Source organism: Cheilinus undulatus, linkage group 19, assembly GCF_018320785.1.
Source record: "Cheilinus undulatus linkage group 19, ASM1832078v1, whole genome shotgun sequence".
NCBI classification, from domain to species: Eukaryota; Metazoa; Chordata; class Actinopteri; order Labriformes; family Labridae; genus Cheilinus; species Cheilinus undulatus.
Genome location: NC_054883.1, coordinates 5,545,857 through 5,570,539, shown reverse-complemented (window position 1 = coordinate 5,570,539; position 24,683 = coordinate 5,545,857). Strand labels below are relative to the sequence as shown.

Sequence of the window (24,683 nt, the reverse complement as noted above, 5' to 3'; positions counted from 1 at the left end):
CAGGGAGCTCAACCTGACCTGAAATTATAGCACAGCTTCCCGGGAACCGAGGATGTGCTTCTTGATGCAAGACTACATCATTTAACAAATTAAAGATCTAAAGCTTAATGAACAAGATACTAAACATGTAAAATTTACCCTCCAATCGTAGATATTTTTTCCTTATTACAAGCCAAGAAACCTCCTTTTTTTGTTTCATATCTTGATTAAAAAATGTAACCAGACTTTTCAAGTAAATGTCACTCGAGTTATACAAACAAATAGGTAGAAATACAGACGCAGTCATAGTGCTGTACAGGATTTTTGACAACTAAAGGTTTGTTGTATTCCTTTGTCCAAATACAGTTAAGTGCCTATCCTATCCTTTCCTATCTTTTCTTTTCATAAACGCATTTGTGGGATGAATTTTCGTATAATAAGAGGAGAAACAATCTTCAGTGAAGATGTATTCTGCTGCTGATTCAACTTGTTCTCTAAGGAAGTGGTTCCCAAGTGGAACCCCACAGGGGGTTGCAAACACTAAGAGGGGCATTGTGACACTTCCAAAAAACACAGAACATTTTAAAATGATATCAGATTGCATGTGTTATACATTATCATAAAGATATTTTCATAAAGTGAGTGTAACAATAATAAAGCTGCAATAAGCATTTCAGATTTATGCTAAAAAATCAAAGTGAGTTTTTTAAAAGCGCTTAAAATCTAAGTTTGCACGCTGCATTCCAGTGTCAATTTTGTTGACTACAACTTTGACTAAAAATGTTCGTCAGCAGCCTTTGTTTCCATGACAAAAACTAGACTGAGACTAGCCAAAGATGGAACTTTGATAAAATAATCTCAAAAAGAAATCATATGCTAGTCTTATAGTTAGTGGCCCACACACATCTTAGTTTGAGACTAAAAACTCAACGGCTTGCCGACAGACTGTCTTTAGATGTGAGAGGGTCTCAGATGTCAGTCTTCTTAGAGTCTTTTAAGAGTTTTAGCAAAGCTCTCTGGTGTAAGGCCAGCCTTAAAGACATGTAATCAAAAGACTAAGACTATATTAAAAAATAGCTGACAAAATTAACTCTGCTGTGTTCAACTATGCTTTAACCACCTACAGGGACAGTAGAGGTCCCAGTCTGGTACCCCTATTTTGGGGGTAGCAGGCCAAAAAGTTTGGGAACCCCTGCTCTGAGTAACCAGTTCCCAGCCTTGTGGTGGCAGTGGTGGTTAGGCAGATTGTCTTGTCTGCTCTGAGGTTGTGAAAATTAGATTTACATATTTTAAATAAAATCATGGTTGAGCATTTACTGCTCGCTTTAAACAAAGGACTTTTGATAAGATATATTGTCTGGACCACTTTTTCTTTGTGTTTTATCAATGAAAAGTTAAACTGATGTTTCAGCAGCGATGTATCACCCTTTTTGTGCTGGTCTTCCAGGGGGCTCAGCATTTCTTACAAACAAGTGTTGAGTGGGCTCAAAGGAAAAAAGGTTAGGAACTACTGCCTAAGGGTAATTTTTATATCACAATTTCTGAGGTTATTTGTTAGAGTGTTTGGCTGAAATGTCAAAGACAGCATATAAAAGAAGAGCGAATAAATTGGCTGATAGGAGCAGCCCCGAACAAACAACAGAGCGGTAGCTGTGGCGGAGGTACTTGAACTTGCTGGTCATTGATTTGCTTATTCACTGCAACAAATACACTCACTTGATGGTTACTTTAAGATCGATTGTGCAAGTAATCAATTCTTTTCAACTCCTACAAAGCCCTATTATCCACTGCCTTTTCAAATATCTCTTAGATATGTATTCCTACTATGTATAAACACATCTCACCTCCTGCGACAGTGTTTACCACCTCCTGCAGAATACTCTGCACAATCTCCTGAGCTTTCTCCTCATAGTTAGGACTCTCGTCTTCATCTTCGCCTGCCTCTGAATGCTGCTGGGCTGCTGCATCTAAAAACACAGTTTGAAAAAAAACCACACATTTCTGACTTAAAGGTGCAGAGGGCAATCAAAGCATGCATTCTGCTGAGCCGAGAGCTTTCTGGGCCAGCATGCATAAACTTAAAATGTGACTGATGGACTATTTTTAGTCCTGCTTTTCATATTCTTCACTAGCTCTCTCAGTGCATAAAGTATTGTGGTGATGAATGTGGTATCAAATGTTTTCTACAGTAAACAATGACTCCAGCTGCTTTCTTTTCTTTGAATGAAAATCAAAAATGAAAAGAGGAAGGCGTGTTTGCTGCTGCTTTGTTTGGCTTATCAGCAAATATTCAGGATTCAACATTGTTTGGCTGGTAAGGATGTGCAAAATTAGTCCTGATTTAAAGGGAACGAAGGGGCAGAAAATCCAGCATCATTTAAAAGGGTCAGTTCAAATGCAATATTCCTTTAAAGGGAGACATTTCAAAAATTAAGATAAAGGGAAAAGGAGAGATTTGAAACTCAAGTGTTTTTGAAACTAGTGTTATTTCATTGTTAGACAAAAATGAATGAATAAAAATAAAGAACAGTCAAAAATGTTCCCGTAGTAGCCTTACTCTGTGCTGCTGCAGTGGCTTGATCCGCCTCTGTCTGTTCATTTTCAGCCATGCAGAACTCAGACCCATTCTCTGGATCTGGACTCTCGTACACAGGCCCCTGCTCTCCCTGCTCCTCCTCCTCCCTCTGCTCCTCCTGCTCCCCGCACAGAGACCTGCTGCTGCCCTCGGGGGCGGGCGTTGAGGGGGTGGATGGGGTGGATGGGATGTTGATGCTCGGAGTCGTAGGGGTGACGGGTCCGTTGGCCTCCTGGCTCGGACCCTTGGCCGTCGGGTGGTTGTGAGTCTGGAGCTGGGGGGAGTCTGGCTCAGCGTGCTGGGTGACGGGGGAGTGCTGCCGGTGACGCTCTCTTTCCAGCTGCTTTGCTTCCTGCAGCTGGGAGCGGGTGGGACACGCACACAGACACAGACGCACAAAATAAAAGGCGTACAAAGAAAGCATGCACAAAGAAGAGCAAAAGCATGCAAGGGACACAAACGCACACAGAAAAAAGATAGGTTAAGACAATGTAAACACACTCAAAACAGCAGCTACAAGCTTAAACAACCTGACTAGACTCCCTGAGGTCTCACCAGACCTAGAACACTTCCACATGTCTCGGCAGAAAGGCTCCTACATTTTTCTAACACCTACAGTGCATACATTACGGAGATGTATATGAATGTGCAGCTCACTGAGAAGTAGGACATGCGGCTAAAACAGCAATGAGGCAAACTTTGTGGAGTTGATTCATGCTGGCTTGGTCTATTTCAGTCCGCTGGTGGCAGAAAACTACATTTCTGATGGAAAATGCCTCATGCAGCCGTGTCCTGGCTGATGTGTCATGGCTGACTTGTGTTACCACTGCTTCCGATATGGAGAACTGGGAAGTGTTGCATGAGCTGCAAGTGGGTCACGAGATATTTCCACACAATTGTGGCTCATTAGATATGTGATGCTGATGGTTACTATGCTAATCCAAGGAACAGATTGCTTCCTGGAAGTTTGTTTTTTGGGCAGAATGAAACTACCTCTAAAGCTGATCACAGAGCATACAGGTAGATATTTCACTATTTCAGAGATATAAGAGGAGAACAGACAATAATAAGCAGTAGAAATTCTCTCAGCCAAGCTATATTAACAACAGCCAAATGTGCAATTTCAATCCAAGTGCATCTGTCCATTTGTCAGGCATATATATTCAAAAGAAAACAAATGACAGACTTGGGTGACTTGTAAAGGGAACAACACAGTAACTAAAGAGAATAGAGACAAAAGGTAACAGATGGAAATAAAACACATTGGTGGCACATTTACAAAACAGTGGTGATAAATGGAAGGGGCAGGAATCGCAGGATAATTCACAATACAATATGCAATACGCATTTTACAATATTATATGTTTTGCAATCCATATTATATGTAGTTCTTTCTAAACACAGCCCATTTTTGTTGCCAAATGCATATAAGAACACCTCACTCATCATAATTTTAACTTCTCTGTCTAAATACAAGAACCACTGCAGACTCCCCACTGAGAACAATAAAGAGTCAGCTCCCTCTTAGTGTCTCGACCCTTCTGGTTTTTCATACCAACTTCTTATCAGTCTTCTACATCCACCGACTCCTCCACCCAGACTCTCAACTTCTTTGCTTTCCTCTCATCGTACCATGACCAGCCCTCACCAGTGGATCATCCACCTCATAAACCCTTTAGACCTGGATCACCACCTCAAGTCCTAGGCCAGCCAGGTTTTCTCAGCCATACAAGCACTAGTTCAGTAGTCCAGTCCAGTTCTGCACCCATTCATCCCTGAACACAAGTTTTACTGAAATGCACATTAGTCTCTCATATATTTATCCCGTCACCCTCATTCCTTCATCCTCCCATCCCTCCATCCTTTGACCCCTTACACTTATCTATTCATTCAAACTTTTCTCATCATCAATGACAACCCAAATACAGCAATTCTGTTTGGTTTATGATTCAATGAAACAACAATGTACATATTAAAATATGGTATGGTGGGGTATGATACAGCTTAGTACAATATGCTATGATACGCCAAAATACTTCATGATACAGTGCGATACAATACGGTATAATACGGTACAATATCAATCAATACTATACCAAACCATACCATATGATAGGGTATGATTCAATAAGATATTGCATGATATGATAAAATGACGCAGGATGAGCATTTTTTGAACAGATACAAATAACAGATAATTTCCTACTCCTGACGGCCAATAACCAATAAGATCTTTTGATTTTTTTTTTAATTGTTGGTTTTAAAAATGGAGTTTATTTGATGTATTTATGCACATCTGGGGGTAAGAGGGGGTTAGTATGTGGTGAGCAAAGATATTTATAACTCATTCTAACTGACATCACTCATGTTTACACCAAAAAACAAAAACTATTCTGACTTTATAACTGTTATTTTTTTTTGTTAAACATTTGTCTATCAAACAAAGTCCAAAACACAAACAAGTGACATACATTTTTCCCTTTTCCCTTGAAATGAATTTTAGTATCTCGACAAGTGGTCAAATCTGACATTTCAATAAACAAAACAAGAATTCAGCTGACTTATGTCAAATCAGACATAAAACCAAATTATAACAGGCTGTCATGCTTAAAAAACTGAGATGTTTGGGGGTCTGGGATTTTTTGCTGCATAGGTTAGAAATAAAGAGAGCTGATGTTTTACATAAAGATTAAAAATATGCACTGACATAAGTCATATCAGAAAGAGGTTAAAAATGTTAAGTACACCATGGTCTGTGGCTAAACTTCTGTCCCTAATGTGGATCAGACTTAATGAAACCACATCAAACAGAGCAGGCAGGGATACGTCTGTGAAAGTAGCGTTGGATCAGGAGACTGTCAGTCTGATGTTGTCATTATTAGCATTGCATTTAGGCTCTGGCAAACTTTCTGCAGTTTCCAATGCCTGCTGACTCAGCACTCTGCCTGGTATTAGCCTTTGGCTTGGTGCTAATGCCTGCAGTTACGGCTAGCGGCTACGGCAGCTTCGTTTTAACGTTGTTAGGAGGATTTTTAAGTGACTTTTAAGATCCGTTGTGCTAAAACTCGAGGACTTTTTTCCACTCTTCAGGGTCTTTGTTGGGCAAATTCACTCTACTGTGTTGCTAGTCTTTTAACACTGAGGCTGCTTCCTCTTCTTCTCTAGTTGTAACAGCTGGTCACGTACCACGGTGCTACCTTCTGTTTCTGAATGTGTAGTCTTGTGAGAAAGAGAACAAACGCTTTTATTATGAGTGGATTTTATTGGTTAATATTCTATTATCCGGATAATAAAAATATGTAAAATATTTGCAATATCTGTCAATAATTTATCAGTGCAGATAATAACCCTGCATCCCATATAAGATATATGACACGCTACAATACGCATGATAGAATATAAGATACGATTCGATATGGTACGCTACGATACAGTATGACAACATACATACTATATCAATTCATATCATACTACTCAATCTGATACCACATGATAAGAAACGATACAAAACGATACAGCATAGCATGCTACAATGCCATACCACACAATCTGATGCAATAAGATACAACAGCAATAGATACGGCATGATGTGATATGATGTGAGGACATGCCATGTCATACTATGTGGTGGGATAAGATAAAATATGTTGTGATGTTGTTGTATGTTATGTTACGCCATGACAGGATAAGATACATCATGATACGACACAATACGAAACGAAACGAAACGATACGTCATGGCACGCTAATCATACAGAACAATACAATAAACTGCAGCACCATACCATTCCACACGATACCATATGATGAGATTTGATACTATAAATAATAATAAAGCTGCGTTTCCATCATATTGTCCTGTTTGATTGAGTACAGTTTGGTATGGTTTCCATATAGTTTGTGGCCATGAATGTGAAGTCACATGCAGCACGAGAATAAGCAGCAAACAGCTTTATTTCAGCTGAAGATGCTGTTTTTAATAACTACATCCTAATCTTGTTAACCACAGTTAGAAAAGACCCTCAGCTGATGGAATATGTGTACAGAAACATTTCGAGTCATAATGGTGCGTTAGTAGGTGAATATATATTGTTTATAACCATTTCTACAACATGTGATGTGATGTTAGCCTTCAGGCTCTGCTTTGTGAACTTCAAATCAGGTCCAGATAAATGTCAGGAAACTTGATTTGTGGCCAGATATCAATATCCACAGACTAGGAAACAGTGTGGCTCTCTGTTGAGTCCAAATATCCCAGATTTAAGCAGATATTGGTCTTTTTTTCTCCCGTTTTCGCCCGCTCCTCACAGAGTAGACTTCCATCTTTTGCAGCCCAGAGCTGAGCAGTATTGTCGAGCGTTGACGTGACTTCAGTGCAAACCCCTATGGTTGTGTGTGGAGCTCCACCTTTCTGGGATAAGACTGGTACCCCTACGGAAGGGTGCCAAAAAAGTGGGATGATACAGGTCGTTTTTTTTTTTTGGGACAATTTCCAACTTTTGCCCTATGGAAAGCAAAATAATAAGTGCTGTACCAGACTGAACCAGACCACTTGGTGGGAATGACCTATATCATACCTCACCATACCCTACCATACCAGGCCCAGGATCATATGATAATACAGCAATTCTGTGGTAGTTTATATACAGCGATACAATGTTATATAGCAAAATCTGGTTAACTGACAAATGTAAAGTTTGAAAAATGGTCATGTGCAGGATTATCCATTTATTCTTTGCTATTTGGTGTCAGTTTCCTCTCGTCAAGCTTCCTCCTTTAACTTCTATTCACTGCTGTCCAACATTATCTCCCCGTCTTCCTACCTAGTTTTCAGCTTCTCTAATTGCCTTCTGCTCACTTCATTAATCACACAAGTGCCACTGTGAGGAGGCATTAAGCAGGAACACGCTGAGCTGAATTTAAAGGAAAATGTGTTTGGAACACCATACTTTATCTAATTATTATTCATAATATGTTGTATGTTGTTTGGTCTAACTCTATTTAGTTTATTCCTTACATCAGTAGCTGTAAAATAAAATTTATTCAACATTAAAGAGCTGCTATTTTACTTTCCAGCCACAAGATACAATCATAGATTATTTTTTTCTCCCACATGGTAAACCAGAACCTGCAATTCCTGCCTTACGTATAAACAAACTTCTTTCATTAAACTCATTAGGTCTTGATTTTAAATTCAGCCTTCTACCAGCTGTTTCACTCTAAACTTAATAAGCCTTCTGCTGTTGTCACATTTAAATGTAAGCAAATAAATCGAACAACACAGCGCCCTGAATGAAACAATTAGTATTGAATATTAGCACGACAGACAACGACCTCGGCTGGAGGGGACAAATAAACTAAGCTCATTATTTAAATGCCACCTCAGTCGGATGGTGAAGGCCGAGGCTGAGTAAGAGAGAGCCAGACAAACGCTGTGTGTGCGTGTGTGTGATCACACCATGCTGATCTGCTGTCAGGAAGATACATCAACACACACACACAGAAAGTGGATCTCCCTGCGCAGCAGCACAACGCAACAATAGGCCTCTGCCTCAAAGTATGCCTTGTCTCTCTATCTCTACCCCTGACTGCTTTCTTTCTATTTCTCCAACTGTGTCTGACTCAATACCAGTCGCTCATTGTTCTGAGAGGACTATATTAAGCCTTTGGAGAAACAAAACAGATCACAGAGCTGTCAGGAATGAGACAGGGAAAAGTGACCTGCGATAGCACATTCACCATGTTCAGGTGTGGATGTAAACTATGATGTAAATTGGTGCGGGAAAAGTAAAATGATTTGTAGGCAAGTCAACAAAAGCCACAGCAAGCATACAGTGGAAAAGTACACAGCATAACCTGCTCCTGTGCAGTGTTGGAGCAAAGGAAGAGAACGGATGAGTGCATGAATGGATGAGGAAAGAAGCTCAATGCGCAAACACAGATACACAAAGAAGAAGTGTAAGAGTTCTGATCAGGCAAGTTTATGGCAGTCCTGCACGCTTTACCTGGCGGTCACGCTTTCTGGAGGCCAGAGACCAAGATAGCTTGTGATTTGTAAGCTACGTGTCCAAAAGGAAGGGAGGGAGGCAGGTGAGGAGGGGAAAAGTGTCATTCAAAAAGAAAAAGATGACATTAGAGCAAGCTTTTTCATCTAAAATGTCCCACAGGACACAAAGCAAACAGTAGATCTGATGAAATCAGGAATAAGTGGTTTGAGTAAGCAGAAAGTTTTCCCACAATAATAAAATGTCTTTCATTATTATAATTCAAATCTGACTCCATGCCAGAGCTAGTTTTACATTGTGCCAATTAGTTGCAGCAGTTTTAAGTTGCAACCTTGCTGATTTTTGAGTAGGAGTGGCTGCATTTCCTTTGATAAGGTGTTAAATTTCAGAGCATAGCTGCCCTCTCTCTCACTTTTGTGTTTTTCTACATAAACAGCATTCTGTGTTTCCAGTGAATGTAACTGTACAAGAGGGTTGGACATACTGCTTGATTTTCCATGCGCGCAAAGATGACGTTGAGCATTTGTGTGAGCGTGGCCTTGGCTGTGGTTTGGTTGATGAGGTTCTTGCTTGCCAGGTAAATGTTGTAACACGTGCGGACGGCCTGCAGCACAGTGCCCTCATGGATTTCAATGTGTTGGGAGGTCACCGCTGTCAACAAGGCCTGGGAGAAAGACAACGGGACACTTGTGAGATTCACCAACCTTATAACTATTAATCTTTGCAGTTTGAAGTCAAACTCATAAATACCTAAAATAAGAGTGCCAAAAGAGCACATTTAAGTATGGTTAATGCAGTTTATGACAATTTTTGCCCTGTTCCTTTGGAAAAAAAAAACCCTCAAATTTTAGCACATGTAAAGCTGAGGTTAACTCCAGTTTTACCCCAGTGAATCTCAGCGTTGGGGTTGGGACCCCACTGGGGTCGTGAGACACTGAGATGGGGTCTCCAGACGCCTTGAAAAAACAATATTTTTAAAATGACACATTTGCCAATTCACACCAATTTTTCCAATTCTAACACATTTTTGCCACTAAAACTCATTTTTGTCCATTTTATACCCTTTCCACTATTTTTTTTCTGCCAAGTTCTGTCACTTCTCAACCAATTCTTTCCATTTTCCGCCTTTTGATTCCCCTGTTGACCTATTAATGCCACTGTTAACTATCTTTTAGGCCCATTTTAACCCATTTAAACAACATTTCATTATTTTTTATGCCAATTTTTGCCAGTTTTAACCAATTTTCCTTGCCATTTCACCAATTTTCCGTCCTTCTTTGCTAATTTAAACCCATTTGGCTACTTTTAAATCCACTTTTACGACTGTTTTATGCCTGTTTTTGCCATTATTTGCGTATTTTGTGCCACTTTTATCTCATTTTTGACATTTTTGCTTCTTTCAAAATCCCCTTTCAACACCTTTTTCACCAATGTTTGCCATTTTAAACCCATTTTCATTCTGTTTAAAAGAAAAGGGATTTAGCCTACATTTTTAAGAAGGCTAGTTACTATGGCACATAAGAATAATAAAAATATTTTTTTGATTGTATAAGATTGGTAATTATTTAGCTTAAATATAAAATAAGGATATCACAGCTTAACTTTACATTTGACCATGATTTTCCTGACCTCCATGGTCCCCCACATTTGGCTGGGCCCCAGAAAGCTCTCCCATTTATCCCCCCTTATGGGCAGCCTTGTCTGGACATGACTATTCCTGATTGGCTGGTCGACCACCTTCGGGTCCCTGGTCTCTGGCACCTTTATCTTGGGAGTCGCCAGCTTAAAAGGTTTAGAACCACCGTTTTACTCCACAAGTGCTCTAGAAATGTAACATGCTAGTGTCACAGAGACGTGAATCTTTTTAAAGGTCCTGCTAACACTTCATCTGCTCAGAACCTGGATGAGACTCTTAAAGTTTGACTTAAGAACTAATGAAAATACTAGTACATGGTAAAACATTTTTAAGTTTTAAGACATGAGAGTGGTCTTTATTGGAAAAATCCCCCCCCCCATCAAAACCAAAAATAATCAGTACCAATTCTTAAAGAACAAACTGCATAAAATAACATTAGCATTCCACACTTGTATCTTCTAAAGCAGTATTACCTTTCACATTGAACTGATGATGACATTTTTAACTATTTTTCATGGCATTAAAAGGTTTTTACAGCTTTTGAGTTCAAAGCTTCCATCTAAGAATACCACCTATTAGCCATATCGCCATGGTGATAAACGGCACATCATCATCACTGGCAGAAAACAGCTAAAAAAGTTAAATGTCCATACTGACAGATGGCAGTATTTCCAGCCAATACATCGGCTATAAATATTCTTGTAATGTATGAATCAATAGTGCAGAATAAATCAGAACTGAGTGACCTATCTCACCTGAGGGTTTATCTTTTTTCTTCCCCATTCCTTAAACTTTTAATTGGGCTCTAAGGACTTAAGTTTTTGTGCAGCTAGTCTGATTTTTACTATTTGAGAAGAATCTGATTTTGCCGTTATTTCAAGTTCTTTCTTAGGAACTACCCTGCAAACCTGTTAAATAATGAGGATTAATTTTAACAGTGAAGTATAAGCTAAAAAGGCTCACCTTTTTACACCGTGTACTACAGAGCTCACTGTCTGTCTGCAGGTTGTTCCAGGCCTGTTTGTACTTCTCAAAAGACCCTTTATGCATGATTTTACTGTTAAGGTTAAAATATTTCAGGATCAAATGTTATTTTCTTGTTTTTTACATGTTTCAAAAATAACGGCCATAATAAGAGTGACAGGTCGATTCTAGTGCACAAGAGACCTTGTCTTCTTTTTTTCAATTCAATAAAAGGGGTGTATTTATCAATTTTGGTATTTTGGTATCTGCTTGGGTTGGGCGGTATCCATTCTTTAATACTGTCAAACCTTCCCACAAATTTACATCAGTATACAGATGTAAACTAAGGTATCTCAGGACAGAGGGTCTCCTCTTTTTTCCTCTCTCTCTGTCTGTGTAATAGGGTGTAATTACTCTCTTTGTCGATATTGTTAAGAGGTACTATTAGAAATAATTATCCCAAACTATTATCAGACAAAAACTAGGAATGTGAAGCACTGTTTCCTATGCTTGTAAATAGATAAAGAGCAGCTGTAAATATTGTTTCTCACATTGAACATCAATGGCAAGCTCCATTTAGCTGTGAGGTCACTGTTGCCTACGGCATTGGCTCTCAACTGGTCCAGCCTCAGGACCCACCACAGTCTCTTCAAACAATGACGATGACAAAACATGCATATTTTACTCCACGTTTCCCCATGATAACATTTTTTGCCAATTTTCCTGAGATCTTGAGGAATAACATCAGTATTATGGGAAGCTTTGTTACCCCAAGTAAAAGGGAAAAAGTGAGCTGAAATATAGAGAAAACACTGAAAGTTGCCCCTTATCACAGTTAAACAGTGTAAAATAAAATGGTCGGATATCCGATAGGCAGGGGTGTCCAAACTATGGCCCAGGGGCCAAATGCGGCCCTTGAAATGAAAAATGGCCAACTTTAGAACATGAAGCTTGTACCTGACTGTAGTATATATTTGATGTGTGTTTTCGTATTGACATACGAGTGTAGTTTAGTGTTACCTTGGGGGCTAGTCCAGCAAGGTAACACAAAACTATACTGGTCTGTCAATGAGAAAACACAGAAAAATCATAATTTGTGAAGATGGTATGAATTTATTTGTTTCTGTAAACAAACATTTTGACAGGACAATTTATTGATGTGCTTTTTTCCATGACTTAAACTAAGACAACACTGTAAATTCTCTGGTACATGGAGCGTTATTCTCATTCTGATTGGGGCAGAGCCTGTAATAGCCAAGAAGTAACTATTAAAAACTAATAAAACATATTAACATATGCTGACATGGTTTTAAAATAATAGATGGTTTTAACTGTGCCTGATATTTCTGCTGCAGCTCAAAGCTCATTTATTAACATAAACTTCAGATCATTTCCCATCGCTGTATTACCACCAGAATGAATAATTAACTTGAGTATTACATAACTTTCCAGTTGGCTTTTAAAGGAGACCATGGCACTGTGCCGTAGCGTGTGGCAGGCCCTGATGCATGAGTATGGAGTGAGTCCTATTCATTCATGGACCCTTGTTAGCCTGACACCATTCACAGGAGTTCTGTTATCAATATGATAACATCTCAACACAGACATTGGGGCTGTTCCAATATTGTGCATCCCAATGATAAACATTTTCTAAAAATCAAGAACCCCTTATACATCTATGATGTTGCCTCCGAGAACTGAAAGCAGACTTCCACCACATTTTTATCTATTCTTCCTCTAAGGTCAGATCACAGCAGTGGCCTGTATAAAGGCCACAATTACCAAAAAAGAAGCACAAATGCAAAAACATATTTTATTCTGGCCCAGAAGGAAGAATGGTTTAAATATTTCAGTCTAAACTTCATACTCCTATCTCCTCTTTTGAAGTCGTCTCTGTGTAAATTATCACAGATCTCACATTATTACGCACCCAGTTAATGAGTCTTTTTAAATTACATATTGATTCATAACTTAAAACAATGATTATCTTCTAACAAAAACCCAGCAGGCCAGCAGGATTGTCTGCAGTAAACAAATCACAGCTATTATGTGTTGTGAATTATTTAAATCCAATGTCATTAAAAAGTTACTTCATACCAAAGTTAATCACAAACACATGAATCCGCTTGAGAAAATCTATGACTGTGATGGGGACGGTTAGTGTTATCAAAAGCTCCAGTGAGGATTTTCTTTAAAGTCTACTTCAAACGTATCACTCATGGAGAATCTTTACTGTAAAAATGTTTTAAAAGCACTTTGTCTGACACCTTTAAATGCTCCAGCGACTGTTTAGAATACTCACTCTTCATGCTGATGATCCTGTTTGATTCACAGCTCATAAAATGGCATCATTATTAGTTTAGAGTCTGGTTCATAACCACCTAAAAACTCCTAAAGGAGCTGTAGGTATCTGTTTAATAAACACTGATGTGTCAGAGGGTGAGCACAGCAGCACACCTTGATAATCTGTAGCTGCACGCCCTCATCGGTCTGCGGGCCTTGGAAACAAGCGCAGATGGTCTCGATGATCCTGTCGATGAGTTTCTTGCCTGGGGCCGTGCTGTCGGGGGCACTGCCTGTCAGGTGGCCATACGCAATCAGCTTCTACATGCAGACACACAAGGAAACATCAACACAAATATGAACACACCTTTTGACACCTGAGAATGTGACCTGTTAACCCTCTTTGTCCCTCTGGGAGTTTGCTGGATTTTTCTGCTGCAAACATGTACAGCAAAGTCAGACTACAGTCATAGTTTGAAATTTGATGAATGCAGAGTCCAATCTAGTCTGACTGACATAAGAGTAAAACATTCTCCTACTGCAGTATCATGGTGTGTCGCTCCTGGCAGGATTCCAGATGGACCAACACTTTAAAAGCATTTTAAAAGTCCAATATTTCGACTTTTTTAACTTCATGTAGACATACTGGATGTTGCAGCCTAAGCTACTTGATTTCACAACAGCTTTTGTAAAAGGTGCAATGTGAGTTTTAATGTTAATTTGGGTTTTATTGTACAACACTGACCATCAACTGTAGGCGACCAGGTAACTAAAGTAAGAGGCTTTTTGTCTTTTGACATCACTTCCAGTCACTTCTGTGTCAAAATGCAAATAAAATGTGAAGAAATTGAATGAAATCCAAGAAAAGTACCATTAAAACTACATTTGCATTGCATGTGCCTATTTCAGTACCTTGCAAAAAAAACAGTCATTATTAATTAGAATTGAGCAATTCTTTACGTTTTCTTGGATGCAGTGAATTTACAAAGCCGTTATTAAAAGAGGATTACTATCACACTGTACAAACACTCTTAGGGATCAGCACTGCTTTGTGTTCATTACTGGTCCTGAGGTTGGGAGAAAGTTTGAAAAACAATCTTTGATTAGTCAATAAACTCAACGCAGGGCATCAGAAAGCAGCTTAGTGAACTGCTAACATATCTAACAGAGAAAAAAGAACCATATAGTGAGTCCATATTAATAAATCTGGTACTTATTGCCATCTTGTAGCGTCTCCATCAAAAAGCTGAAGTTCAAGGAAGAATTTGGAAGTTCATAAAAGAGAACCGGATATAATATACAGACAGTATGTCAACAACAATTTTGTCATATATACAATAAATATTTGAGGAATGAAAGAGGTGAATCTGGCAAAATTACCATAGTATGTGGAATTTAAGTCACCACATGTCTTTAGAAACTCCCAAACCTCTGTGCAACTGTGGCGCTCTTTTTGCACCATGTGTTTTCTCCATATGGACAGCCTGGCTGCAGACGCTCATCTCTGATGGCCTCTCTCACAGACTGTTCATCTGAGGCGCTGCATATCTCAGAACAGAAATGCACGCTAAAACTTTCCAAATAAAATTGGATAAAACTTCAGCTTATGGTTAGGGTGAGGTTTGGAATAGCTAAAGTTAAAAGATAAAAACCTGACTTGCTAAACCTAATAAGTATCTAATAAAGCAGAGAAAAATGTCTGCTTACAGGATAAAAGCTCATCCTCCATGAAAACATTCTAACTTAGCCAATGTAGCAAACGCAGCTAAAATCAAGCTAATAAAGCAGCTATATAAGCTATGAAACTACATTAACTTTAGCTACTTTTGCTACAGTTTACGTAGCTAAAGCCAATTTAGCTACACTGTCTTATGTAGTAACATCAATTACAATGCAAAGTCAAAGGGTTGCATCATGTAATATCTGACAGTTGTAGCTGCATGTACATATAATAATGACACTTTTATTAGCAAAATAGTACTTTTTACTGATATTTTGGAGCATTGCTAAATAAGCAGCAGCTACTTTTCTAGATGAAAAGACTAAGCTTGGTTAAATTAAGCTCAGCTGGTAGAGTGGATGCCCATATACAGAGGCTTAGTTCCTGACACACTGGCCATGGCATCGTTTCCCATTCTCTGTGCTGTTTTCAAGAGTACCTGGATGCAGCCGAGGACCTCCACCTCACACTGAAAGTCAGAAAATTGACGCCCATATCTCGTCTTCTATAACAGGAAGTCACTTGAACTGAACGTCTTCTTTGTTGTTTTCTCCGTGTGCTGCTGCTACATTAATATAGGCAAGTCCACAACATGAGGAAATACAAGTAGACGAAAAATACGCAAGTTTCCAGACTAACAGGCACAGCGACAGAATTATATTAATTTTTATGAATCGATTTATGATCCAAATTTATGTATCACTGAGCACAGACATAATATGGGACGGGAGATTGGCTGGCTGGCTGGATGTCGACGTCGCCGCCATATCTGCTATGTCATTCAATACAGTAGATGAGGATTGTGCAAGTTTTCAGAATAAAAAGCTCAAAGTACAAAATTACATGGCTTTTAATGAATCATTTATAATAAATTATCCATGTTAAAATCAAAATGAGTGACAAAAAACAATAATGTCCTTAAACAAAGCAAATGACATAACGTTTGCAATATGAGCAAAAATAGTTAGCTCATTCTATCTAAAACTGATGAAGCCTAGCGTTACTTCACAAAAGTCATACCCCAGCTGCGATCAGCTGATAGCCAGCTTCATGTCCCCCACCCCAGCCACCTCCTTTATAGCTCAAAGCTTGTTGCACCCTCATATTCAGATTCATGCTACTATGGATTAATTGCTTCGGAAATAATTTCATTGTTATCAATACACATGGTCTTACTTATGGAACTATCTATTGATTGAATTTGTCAAAAAAATACATAAGACTGACCCAAGAATAATCGCATATTAAATCTCAATATTTGGAGAAAAAAAAATCGCACGAAGAAAACAACAAAGAAGACGTTCAGTTTAAGTGACTTTCATTATTAGAAGATGAGATACAGTGGCGCTCATCTGACTTCCAGTATAAAGTGGAGGTCCTCGGCTGCATCCAGGTCCCTCTTGCTGTTTCATGCACATCTCCTCCTATTCTTTCTCCTAATACTTCCTGTCTCACTACACCTGTCAGAAATAAAGGTAAAAGCCCAAACAAATTTATAAAAACTACACACTGGTATGTGTTGATACCTTTAGGGAATAGACAATATTGCAAGGTCACACAAAGGTGCAGGGAATGGTTGAATTTGCCTAAATTTGCTGAATTGCAGTATTGCAACTTCCTGTAGTGACTGTCCATGCCATGCCTTTTTCAATACCCTATATGACTGACACTTTAGTACAATGTATGTTTTTTTATCTTTCTAAGCATGGCTTGTCAGAGGTGTGTATGAGACTTCAAACATTAGTATAAATGAGGCCATCGGCTCACAGAAACACCCTTGCCAATATTTTAGGGTGTATAATCCATTGTGTCCTCCCACTGACCTGTAAACAGTCGAGCGAGGTGATGACAATGCGGGGACATTTGGACTGACATGCCAGCTCAAACGGCAAGAAGTACTTGTCGGCTTCGATGAAGTTGGTCTTTGATTTGATTGGCGGTAAAGTGCTGGAACCCGATTTGCTGTCTCCACTGGGCGGACTAGGAAAAGAACAACACACGGACAAATGACACTGAGATGTTGTGATGAACATAGTGATCACAGTGCAGCCAGTCAGCCTGACACAGTCACACTCCTCTTGATATCATGAGAAAGTGAAGAATAGTATGTTTCAAACCTCCTCTCATCCACATTAAACTTGCTCAGCCTCAAACTGTCGTGTTCCCCAGAGAAAATGCAGAGTAACACAATCTTAAGTACACTGAATTTAATATGCTGGCTGACTGCTTTCATTTTTTTTTCTTGGTCTCTCTCCGGGAGGGGCACTAATCCCCGAGGCTTGTTATTCAAGCTCAGACTTTGCCACGTGTTCATGCTGACAAAGCATCTCCTGCCCCACAACTAAATCTTAATAAAATGATACAGCTATTTTTTTAAAGACCAGAGGCACAGACATAAAATATGGAGCATTTCTCTCAGCAGCCATGTGTCTCCAGCATCCACCACCACACCCAGACTGCACAGAGAAGAACAGAGACACAAGGAGAGGGAGGGAGACAGAGGGAGGGGTTGTATTGTTTATGTCTTGGTGATGAAAAGGGATGACTTCAGCTCTTTTCAGAGGGACGACCTCACTAAGTATAGCAGGGAAGAAGAGAGCGAGGATGAAGTGCCTTGTAAAAGAAGCAAAAGGGGATAAAATGTAACAAAGAGGGTGATTTGAAAACAAAGGAGGAAACAGGCATCGAGTAACATGAATTACAGAGGAATTACAGAGAGATCAAGAGATCATGGAGAGACAACAGAAGATGGGAGGGAAAGATAAGAGCTTGGTAAAGGAAGAGAGAAGGAAACAAAAGAGACAGACGGACTGAGTGAAACAAATTACAGGGGTATTAGAGAGGGAATAAGCTGCTATGATAACATAAATATAGACATTAAAAATCATCTTCTGGACTGTTTGGACAGCCACATTAAAGTAGAGCTGTTTTTCACTGTGTCCACCTCTCTCCATCTCTGTCAGCTATTGTGCCTCTCTCTGTGTCTGCAGGGAGCTTGTCTCCTCTGGATTATTCCTCAACTCTGAGCTTAATGTCAGCTGGCCTGCTCTCTGCCTTATGATGAGGCCAACGTCACACTTAGCCTGCTTACACAACATTATGTGGACATTAAATCAGCTTAATTCAACAGTGCAGGACTACATCTTATTTCTCTGGTGTTATTGTCGGGGTTTGGAGCTGGCACCACAGATTTCTACATTAATGGAAAAGAGTTTTATATGGCAGTAAATCAATCTATCAATGTCCTCTTATTGGATATGTCTTCTGGTAATCATTTACAACTCAAATTCTTAATTTCACCACTTTCACCACCTCATCTTAGACCTTGGAAATTGTGCAGCACTTAGATTTTTGGCATGGATGCTTGCATAAACTAGATTGGTGTTCCTTGGTGCCCTCCCTACATGCACCTAAGAAAAGCGGAGCCCCCCCCCAGGACCCAAGAGAGAGGAAGAAGTGTCCCACTGCTGCCAAAACTCAACACAGATTTTATTTGCTTCACTGGTAAAACCCTAAAAAGGCCTATGCATGCTTTTCTCACCAAAAGTCATTTGTATAAGCTACTTAATAACTGCTTCATAATGGTTTTAGTCAATATTTGCAAATCTAATTTGGGCAGCCTCAGAGCAGACAAAGCCTCACCCCCCTTTAAAATCTTTGGCACCCCCCTGGGGGGTCCCAAACCCCAGGTTGGGGATCAAGGAACTAGATGTTTAAGACTTTTCATGGAATTATACGCTACTGGTTACCACCCTAGGGTTGGGAAATTGGAGATCTGAAGGTGAGGCTCTGTAAAAGATAGAATGTGTTGAATTTTCACACTCTAATGTCAACCTAGAATTAAAATTAATTACCCTTACAGTATATCCTTGAGATTTCTTCAAACATTTCCAACTATTTACAAAGTCAGAGAGATTCTTAAAAGGCACATATTATATAAAAAAATCACTTTTCAGGTTTTACTAACAAAACATGTGCCCCTGGCCTGTCCACAATCCCCTCAAGTACCAGAAATATTCATTCCCTCTCCCTCATCTTTCTCCACCTTTCAGAAAATGTGTGCTGAAACAAGTCATTCTCAGATTTTCCCCGCATGATGTCATGTGGGGAGTTAGCCCCACACCTAGGTTCGGTGGGCCCTCCCCGCTTAGAAGAAAGTTACGCCCTCCTCTACTGATCTTCATCTCAAAGATCTTCTGCCAGCTGAGACGCTGGAAAGCTCAGTGGGTTACCCTGCTGACTTTTATCTGGGAGATTGATGGTTCAAATCCCAGTCAGGTCCTTAACTTTGGATAAAATCATCTGTAACATCAGGATCGCCACATCCATTTCCTTAGAGGGGCGTGGTCAGGGGCGGAGTCGGACAGATCAGTAACATTTAAAGCCGCAGACACAGAAACAGCTCGTTCTGAGCAGGGCTGAAACAGAGGGTTTCTAGACATGCTAAAATCCAATATTGGAGTAGTTTTTCAGGAACAAATGTCACAGGCATGTTTTGGGGACCTCTGAGAACAATATAAACTTGTCTTAAAAGGGAAAAACATGTTCCCTTTAAGGGATATTTTGCTACTTTTGAAGCTGGCTTTTATACTGAGACATACTAACTATATTAGCCACAAAGATTTCAGTTTGCATTGCTCCTTTAAGCATGGAAGAGGGGTTACAGTGCCCCGGGTACAGCAGCTCCACGTAATTTAGTGTATTTCATAAAAATTTAGATCCATTTTGACATGAACATATATATCACTTCAATTTCATATAAGTCCTGCAGGGCTCAGCTTTTTATTTTATAAGTAGCAGGGGGGCTCCAAAGAAAGGGTTTAAAGCAACTGTTTTATCTAACGTTTATTTAACAAAAAACAGGCAGATTGCTTTGTTTATCTGGCATGGTTTCCTCTTAAGGTCTTGAACTGGGTGTTAAATCATTCTATTTAATTACACTTTGCATTCACCCTATCAGTTTGATTTAAAGCATCTGTGAAGGCCACAAAACTAATGACCCAAATTGTCCCTTTTAATCTCTACTTCAGCAGTACTTTTAAAGTATCCATGCTTGTATAGTTAAAGGTCACATATTTTACATTTTAAGACAAGTTTATATTGGTCTCAGAGGTCCCCAAAAACATTACTGTGAAGTTTGTTGCTGAAAAAACACTCCAGTATTGGATTTTTGCATGTCTAAAAACCGCTCTGTTTCAGCCCTGCTCAAAAGTAGGGTCCTATGATGTCCGCGTTAACGGAATCATGGACAGAATCGCGGAATCGGCCAATAAAAATGGAATAAAAAAAAAAATTAAATGGAAAAACGGAATTTGGAAAAAATAAAATGGATTTCATAAGGCCCTACAAAAGGAGCTGCTTCTGTGTCTGTAGCTTTAAATGTTAATGAGCTGTCCGACTTCACCCCTGACTCCGCCCCTCTCAGGAAATGGATGTGGCTTAATGGATGTGGATCTCCTGATCCCTAAGAGGAGCATTAGGAGAGGATGGCGGAAATTTCTTCCAAGCAAGGAGGGCCAGCTTTCATTTTCTGAAAGCTGGAGAAAGGGAAGGTGTTCTGATTCTTGGGGCGATTGTGAAAAGACAGGGGCACATATTTTTGTTAGAAAAGCCTGAAAAAGTGTATTTTGCATAATGTGCAACCTTTGAATCAGTAAAAGTATAAAATGGTCTCATATTTAAAGCTACAGAAAGGAACTGCAGAGTTGCATCAATTTAGGGTGCTGTGTGGATGAACTGGCACCTTTTTTCTCTTTTGTTTTTGTCCTGTACATTTGAAAGTAGTGTTTTACAAAACTAGTTTAAAAAATTGGAAATACGCAGGCATCATTGTAGGATTAAGTACTCCTACAATATGAAAACCAAACTTGCTAAAAATGTGAGCAGAGCTAGAAAAGACCATGAAATGAAAAAAGTAACTCAGATCTTTTATAAGACTCCAGGGCCATGGCTCTGGCAGCTCATCAAAGTTTGTTTTTACTTACTAAAATCCTCCTGAGCAGTCAGACATATTGAAAAGTCAAACATATCTTACTGTGCATCTACTCTGGATAACGTGATGTTCCTATTGGATGGGTGATGCAAATCATTTCCCATTCAATTCAACACAAATTCTAATTGCATTTAGCAGACTAGTCTTAAGCCAGGTAAATACAATCTGTAAAGCAACTTCACACTGCAATGGTAAAACAATATTACAGTGTCACAGTGCAAAGTTGGTTGGCCAGGATGTGGCTAACGTTAGCAGTGCAAGCACTGGTGGTCTTCAATCCTCTTTGCGGGCTAACGTCCACATTCCTGTGCTGAATACTCTCACTCAGTGTTCAGTTATATGTGAGAATAATCTGACACATCTTTATCCATATTTTCTACATCAAAATAGTGAAAACAGCACATCCCGATGAGATGCTATCAGTGCTATCCATTAGCGGTTGTTTACATCGGATAAAGGAGCACAGTGACGGAGAGGAAGCAGTCATTAAGAGCATCTACAGACCCTACTTGCAGCATTTGGGTGTGTTAGGGTTTAGACAGGGCATCTAGTCAGGCTTGTGTGCCTACACTAATAAAAACAAAATGTAAACAAATTTAACCAACTCGAAATTCTGGTGCCGACTACAAAGGGATCGAAATTTACCTGTTCAGCCAGCTAATAAAATGCATTATGAGACAAAGGCTGTTTAGGTTGTTGTTTATCTGACCCCATCCAGTGGTTTCATGCATTAACAACTGATTGAAAAATAATCTTATGCGCTCCTTGCTATTGTAGGTCAAATAGATGCATCTGTGTCTGATTTATAACCAGCCAAAAGCTCCTTGGTGCAGCTTTAAATGACTTATTATCCATTATTCCTCTCTATAGTTCAGATTTTAAGATGCCTTCTTGTTAAATCCGACTTTGTATGCAACATGTTTGCTAAGGATTGAATACACAAAAGAAAGCAATTTCAACAGGATTGTGGGCTCACAAAGGGCATTGGTATTCCTGAGTAAAACGGTGGAACTATTGCATCTCTGTAATGGTTGTAAAGCACCTGAGATGAATGTAAAAGCGGCAGCGTGGAGCGAGTTGGGTGTGGCAGCATAGCTTCAACATCTATCCACCTTTGATCTACAAGTCCTAACCTTAAGGGTAAAAACTGAATGAAGTTGGGTTGCTAATTTGGAGAGAACTGCAAAGCTGGAGAGAGATAACATGAGAGGACGAGGAGGAGGGTGTGAGACGGGAGGCAGTGAGGGACAAAAATGTAAGATGGCTATAATAATGAAACAGCAGGAGAAAGAAAAGGCCGAGAAGAAGGAGGAGAGGGACTCACGCTCACTTCATTCCAAAACCCATGTCACCTAGCAGCCGATACACTAAATCTACACAATGACACACAGACTCGCAAGAACAAGCTGAGCATCAGGCAGGGGGGTTGTGAAGAAAGCCATTAATGAGAAGGCAAGGGGCTGCTGGAAACAGGCCAGGCTGAGAGACACTGGAGGCTGCAACCCATACATGAAACACAGAGCACACACAAGATTTAACCCCCCTTCACTAGTCTGAACACAGGAGGAAGCAAACTTGCAGTTGAGACATGAATTAAACAAAGCCAAATGACCCTCCATGGCTTACTGAGTTGATGTAAAAGATCAATTTCTTACCTTAATTTTTCTGATTCCTCTTTAATTTCCTCTGAAATGAAAAAAGAAAGAGAAGAGATGTTAAATTAGTCAAGCATGAGCTTTGGGGAATGTAAATCCTGCCGTGTTTTACTAAACTAATGATGCCTTAGGGAGTAAAGAATGTTTCAAGCCTTACATCATGGATGAGTCAACGTGTTTATGAAGGACACTTAATTGAAAAAAACGTAGAAATGTGCAACTTTAATGTTTGCAGTTTAGATAAAAAGCCTTTTCAAAGTTGTGCACAGCGACCACATTCACTCCCAGAGGATTTAGTGATGCTTTTCAGAGATTTACAGTAAAAATAAACACATTTAAGACATACTGTAGCTGTAGTACACTCGGAGTTCAGAACATTTGGGTTTTCAAGCAGAAAAACAAGTGTAGTATTTTTGCCTAAATGCTACTGTGTCGCCCTTGTGACGGATGCATTGACGTCCCACCACTGTGCAGTAAAGTGCCCGGTTCATGTATTGCCTCAGCTGCAGCTCAGCCCTTCATTTGTGTTTATTTCACAGATCTCCCCACATGAAAGAAGTTGTATGAACTCACTGAGCACAGGCACAGAAAAAGCAGGAGGGAAAAAAGAGACAGACACAGACACAGTGAGGGAGAGGGGGGAGAGAGAGAGAGAAAACGAGACAGAAATAGAGCAGAAAGAGAGGCCAATCGGTACTAGACATTAAAGGGACCCTTGATTGAGAAGGCTTTTTAAAACACAGTGGTGATGGGCAGAGTCCTCACAGTATTGCACCAGCCTGCAATCGTTGGAAAATAGCACTAATGCATTGACAGCCCAATTATTTCACTGCTGGAAGGCTAACAGTCCTTTCAAAGAAATACACTTGGCGAGAATATTTAGCACGCAACGCTCTGTGGAATTGAATTAATGCTGGTTTCAGACGTGTTTAACTGTACTACCCATGAGGGACATGAGGAGAAGAAGTCATGGGGACCAGACAGAGCAAAGCCATGTGTCGCTTTTTGATCTGGAAGCATCTGATGCTAATATATACATCCGCTACATACATGCAGTCCCTGTGGATACAAATCTGACAAGAGATCCAAGCGTGTATCATCTTGTTATCATTTCATGTCATAATTCTGACAGATTGAATGGGATTGAGGGTCCTACATCCATCTATTTTTGGTTCTGTGGAATAAACAAGGCAGTGCATCCAATATAAAATGTACAAAATACTCACTGCTTTGATTTCTTTCTGTTTGATTCCACATTATACTCTACTCTGCTGATGTTCTTTATTTTCTAATCCCAAAATTGACACGCATAACCCAAAATTTTTCAAATTACATGATATGATAGCAAACTAAAATGGGATAAATATACATAAATGAAACAAGCTATTTCTGTGTCTGTTGCTTTAAATGTTAATGAGCTGTCTGACTCTGCCCCTCTCAGAAAATAGATGTGGCTTAATGGCTGTGGCTCTCCTGATCCTCCTCTCAGCTAAGAGGATCAGGAGAGGAGGGTGGAACTTTCTTCCAGTCGGGGAGGGCCAACCGAACCTGGGGGCGGAGCTAACTCCCCACATGACATCATGAGGGGAAAGTCTGAAAGAGGGCTGTTTCTAATTCTTGGGGGGATTGTTGACAAGCCATGGGCACATATTTTTGCTAAAAAATGGGTGACAGACCTTGCAGCTGATTGCAGAGAATAATTGTGGTCCATCACAATGAAGCAGAACAAACGACACGAGTGAGATACAGCAACAGAACAGCCGATTCCAGTAGAAGTTCATATTTAGTTATGTAGTTGTCTTTTAAGTAATATCCAGCATTTCCACAGCAACCATAAATAAACCATGTCTGCCTGTGATTTGGACAGATAGCAAT

General features: G+C 39.7%; 1 protein-coding gene across 3 annotated transcripts in view; it reads right to left on the bottom strand.

The window, feature by feature from the left end:
• Window positions 1–24,683, bottom strand: part of arfgef1 (ADP-ribosylation factor guanine nucleotide-exchange factor 1 (brefeldin A-inhibited)) — a 101,160-nt gene that overhangs the window by 46,428 nt on the left and 30,049 nt on the right. For 2 of the 3 annotated variants that reach the window (XM_041813967.1, XM_041813968.1), the window contains exons 2-8: window positions 22,809–22,839; window positions 16,985–17,141; window positions 13,616–13,762; window positions 9,044–9,223; window positions 8,560–8,613; window positions 2,537–2,912; window positions 1,824–1,946 (exon numbers count right to left, since the gene is read on the bottom strand). In XM_041813967.1, the coding sequence (XP_041669901.1) occupies window positions 1,824–1,946; window positions 2,537–2,912; window positions 8,560–8,613; window positions 9,044–9,223; window positions 13,616–13,762; window positions 16,985–17,141; window positions 22,809–22,839 (1,068 nt within the window). The remainder of the gene's footprint in view (window positions 1–1,823; window positions 1,947–2,536; window positions 2,913–8,559; window positions 8,614–9,043; window positions 9,224–13,615; window positions 13,763–16,984; window positions 17,142–22,808; window positions 22,840–24,683) is intronic. The other variant, XM_041813969.1, reaches the window with a different exon arrangement.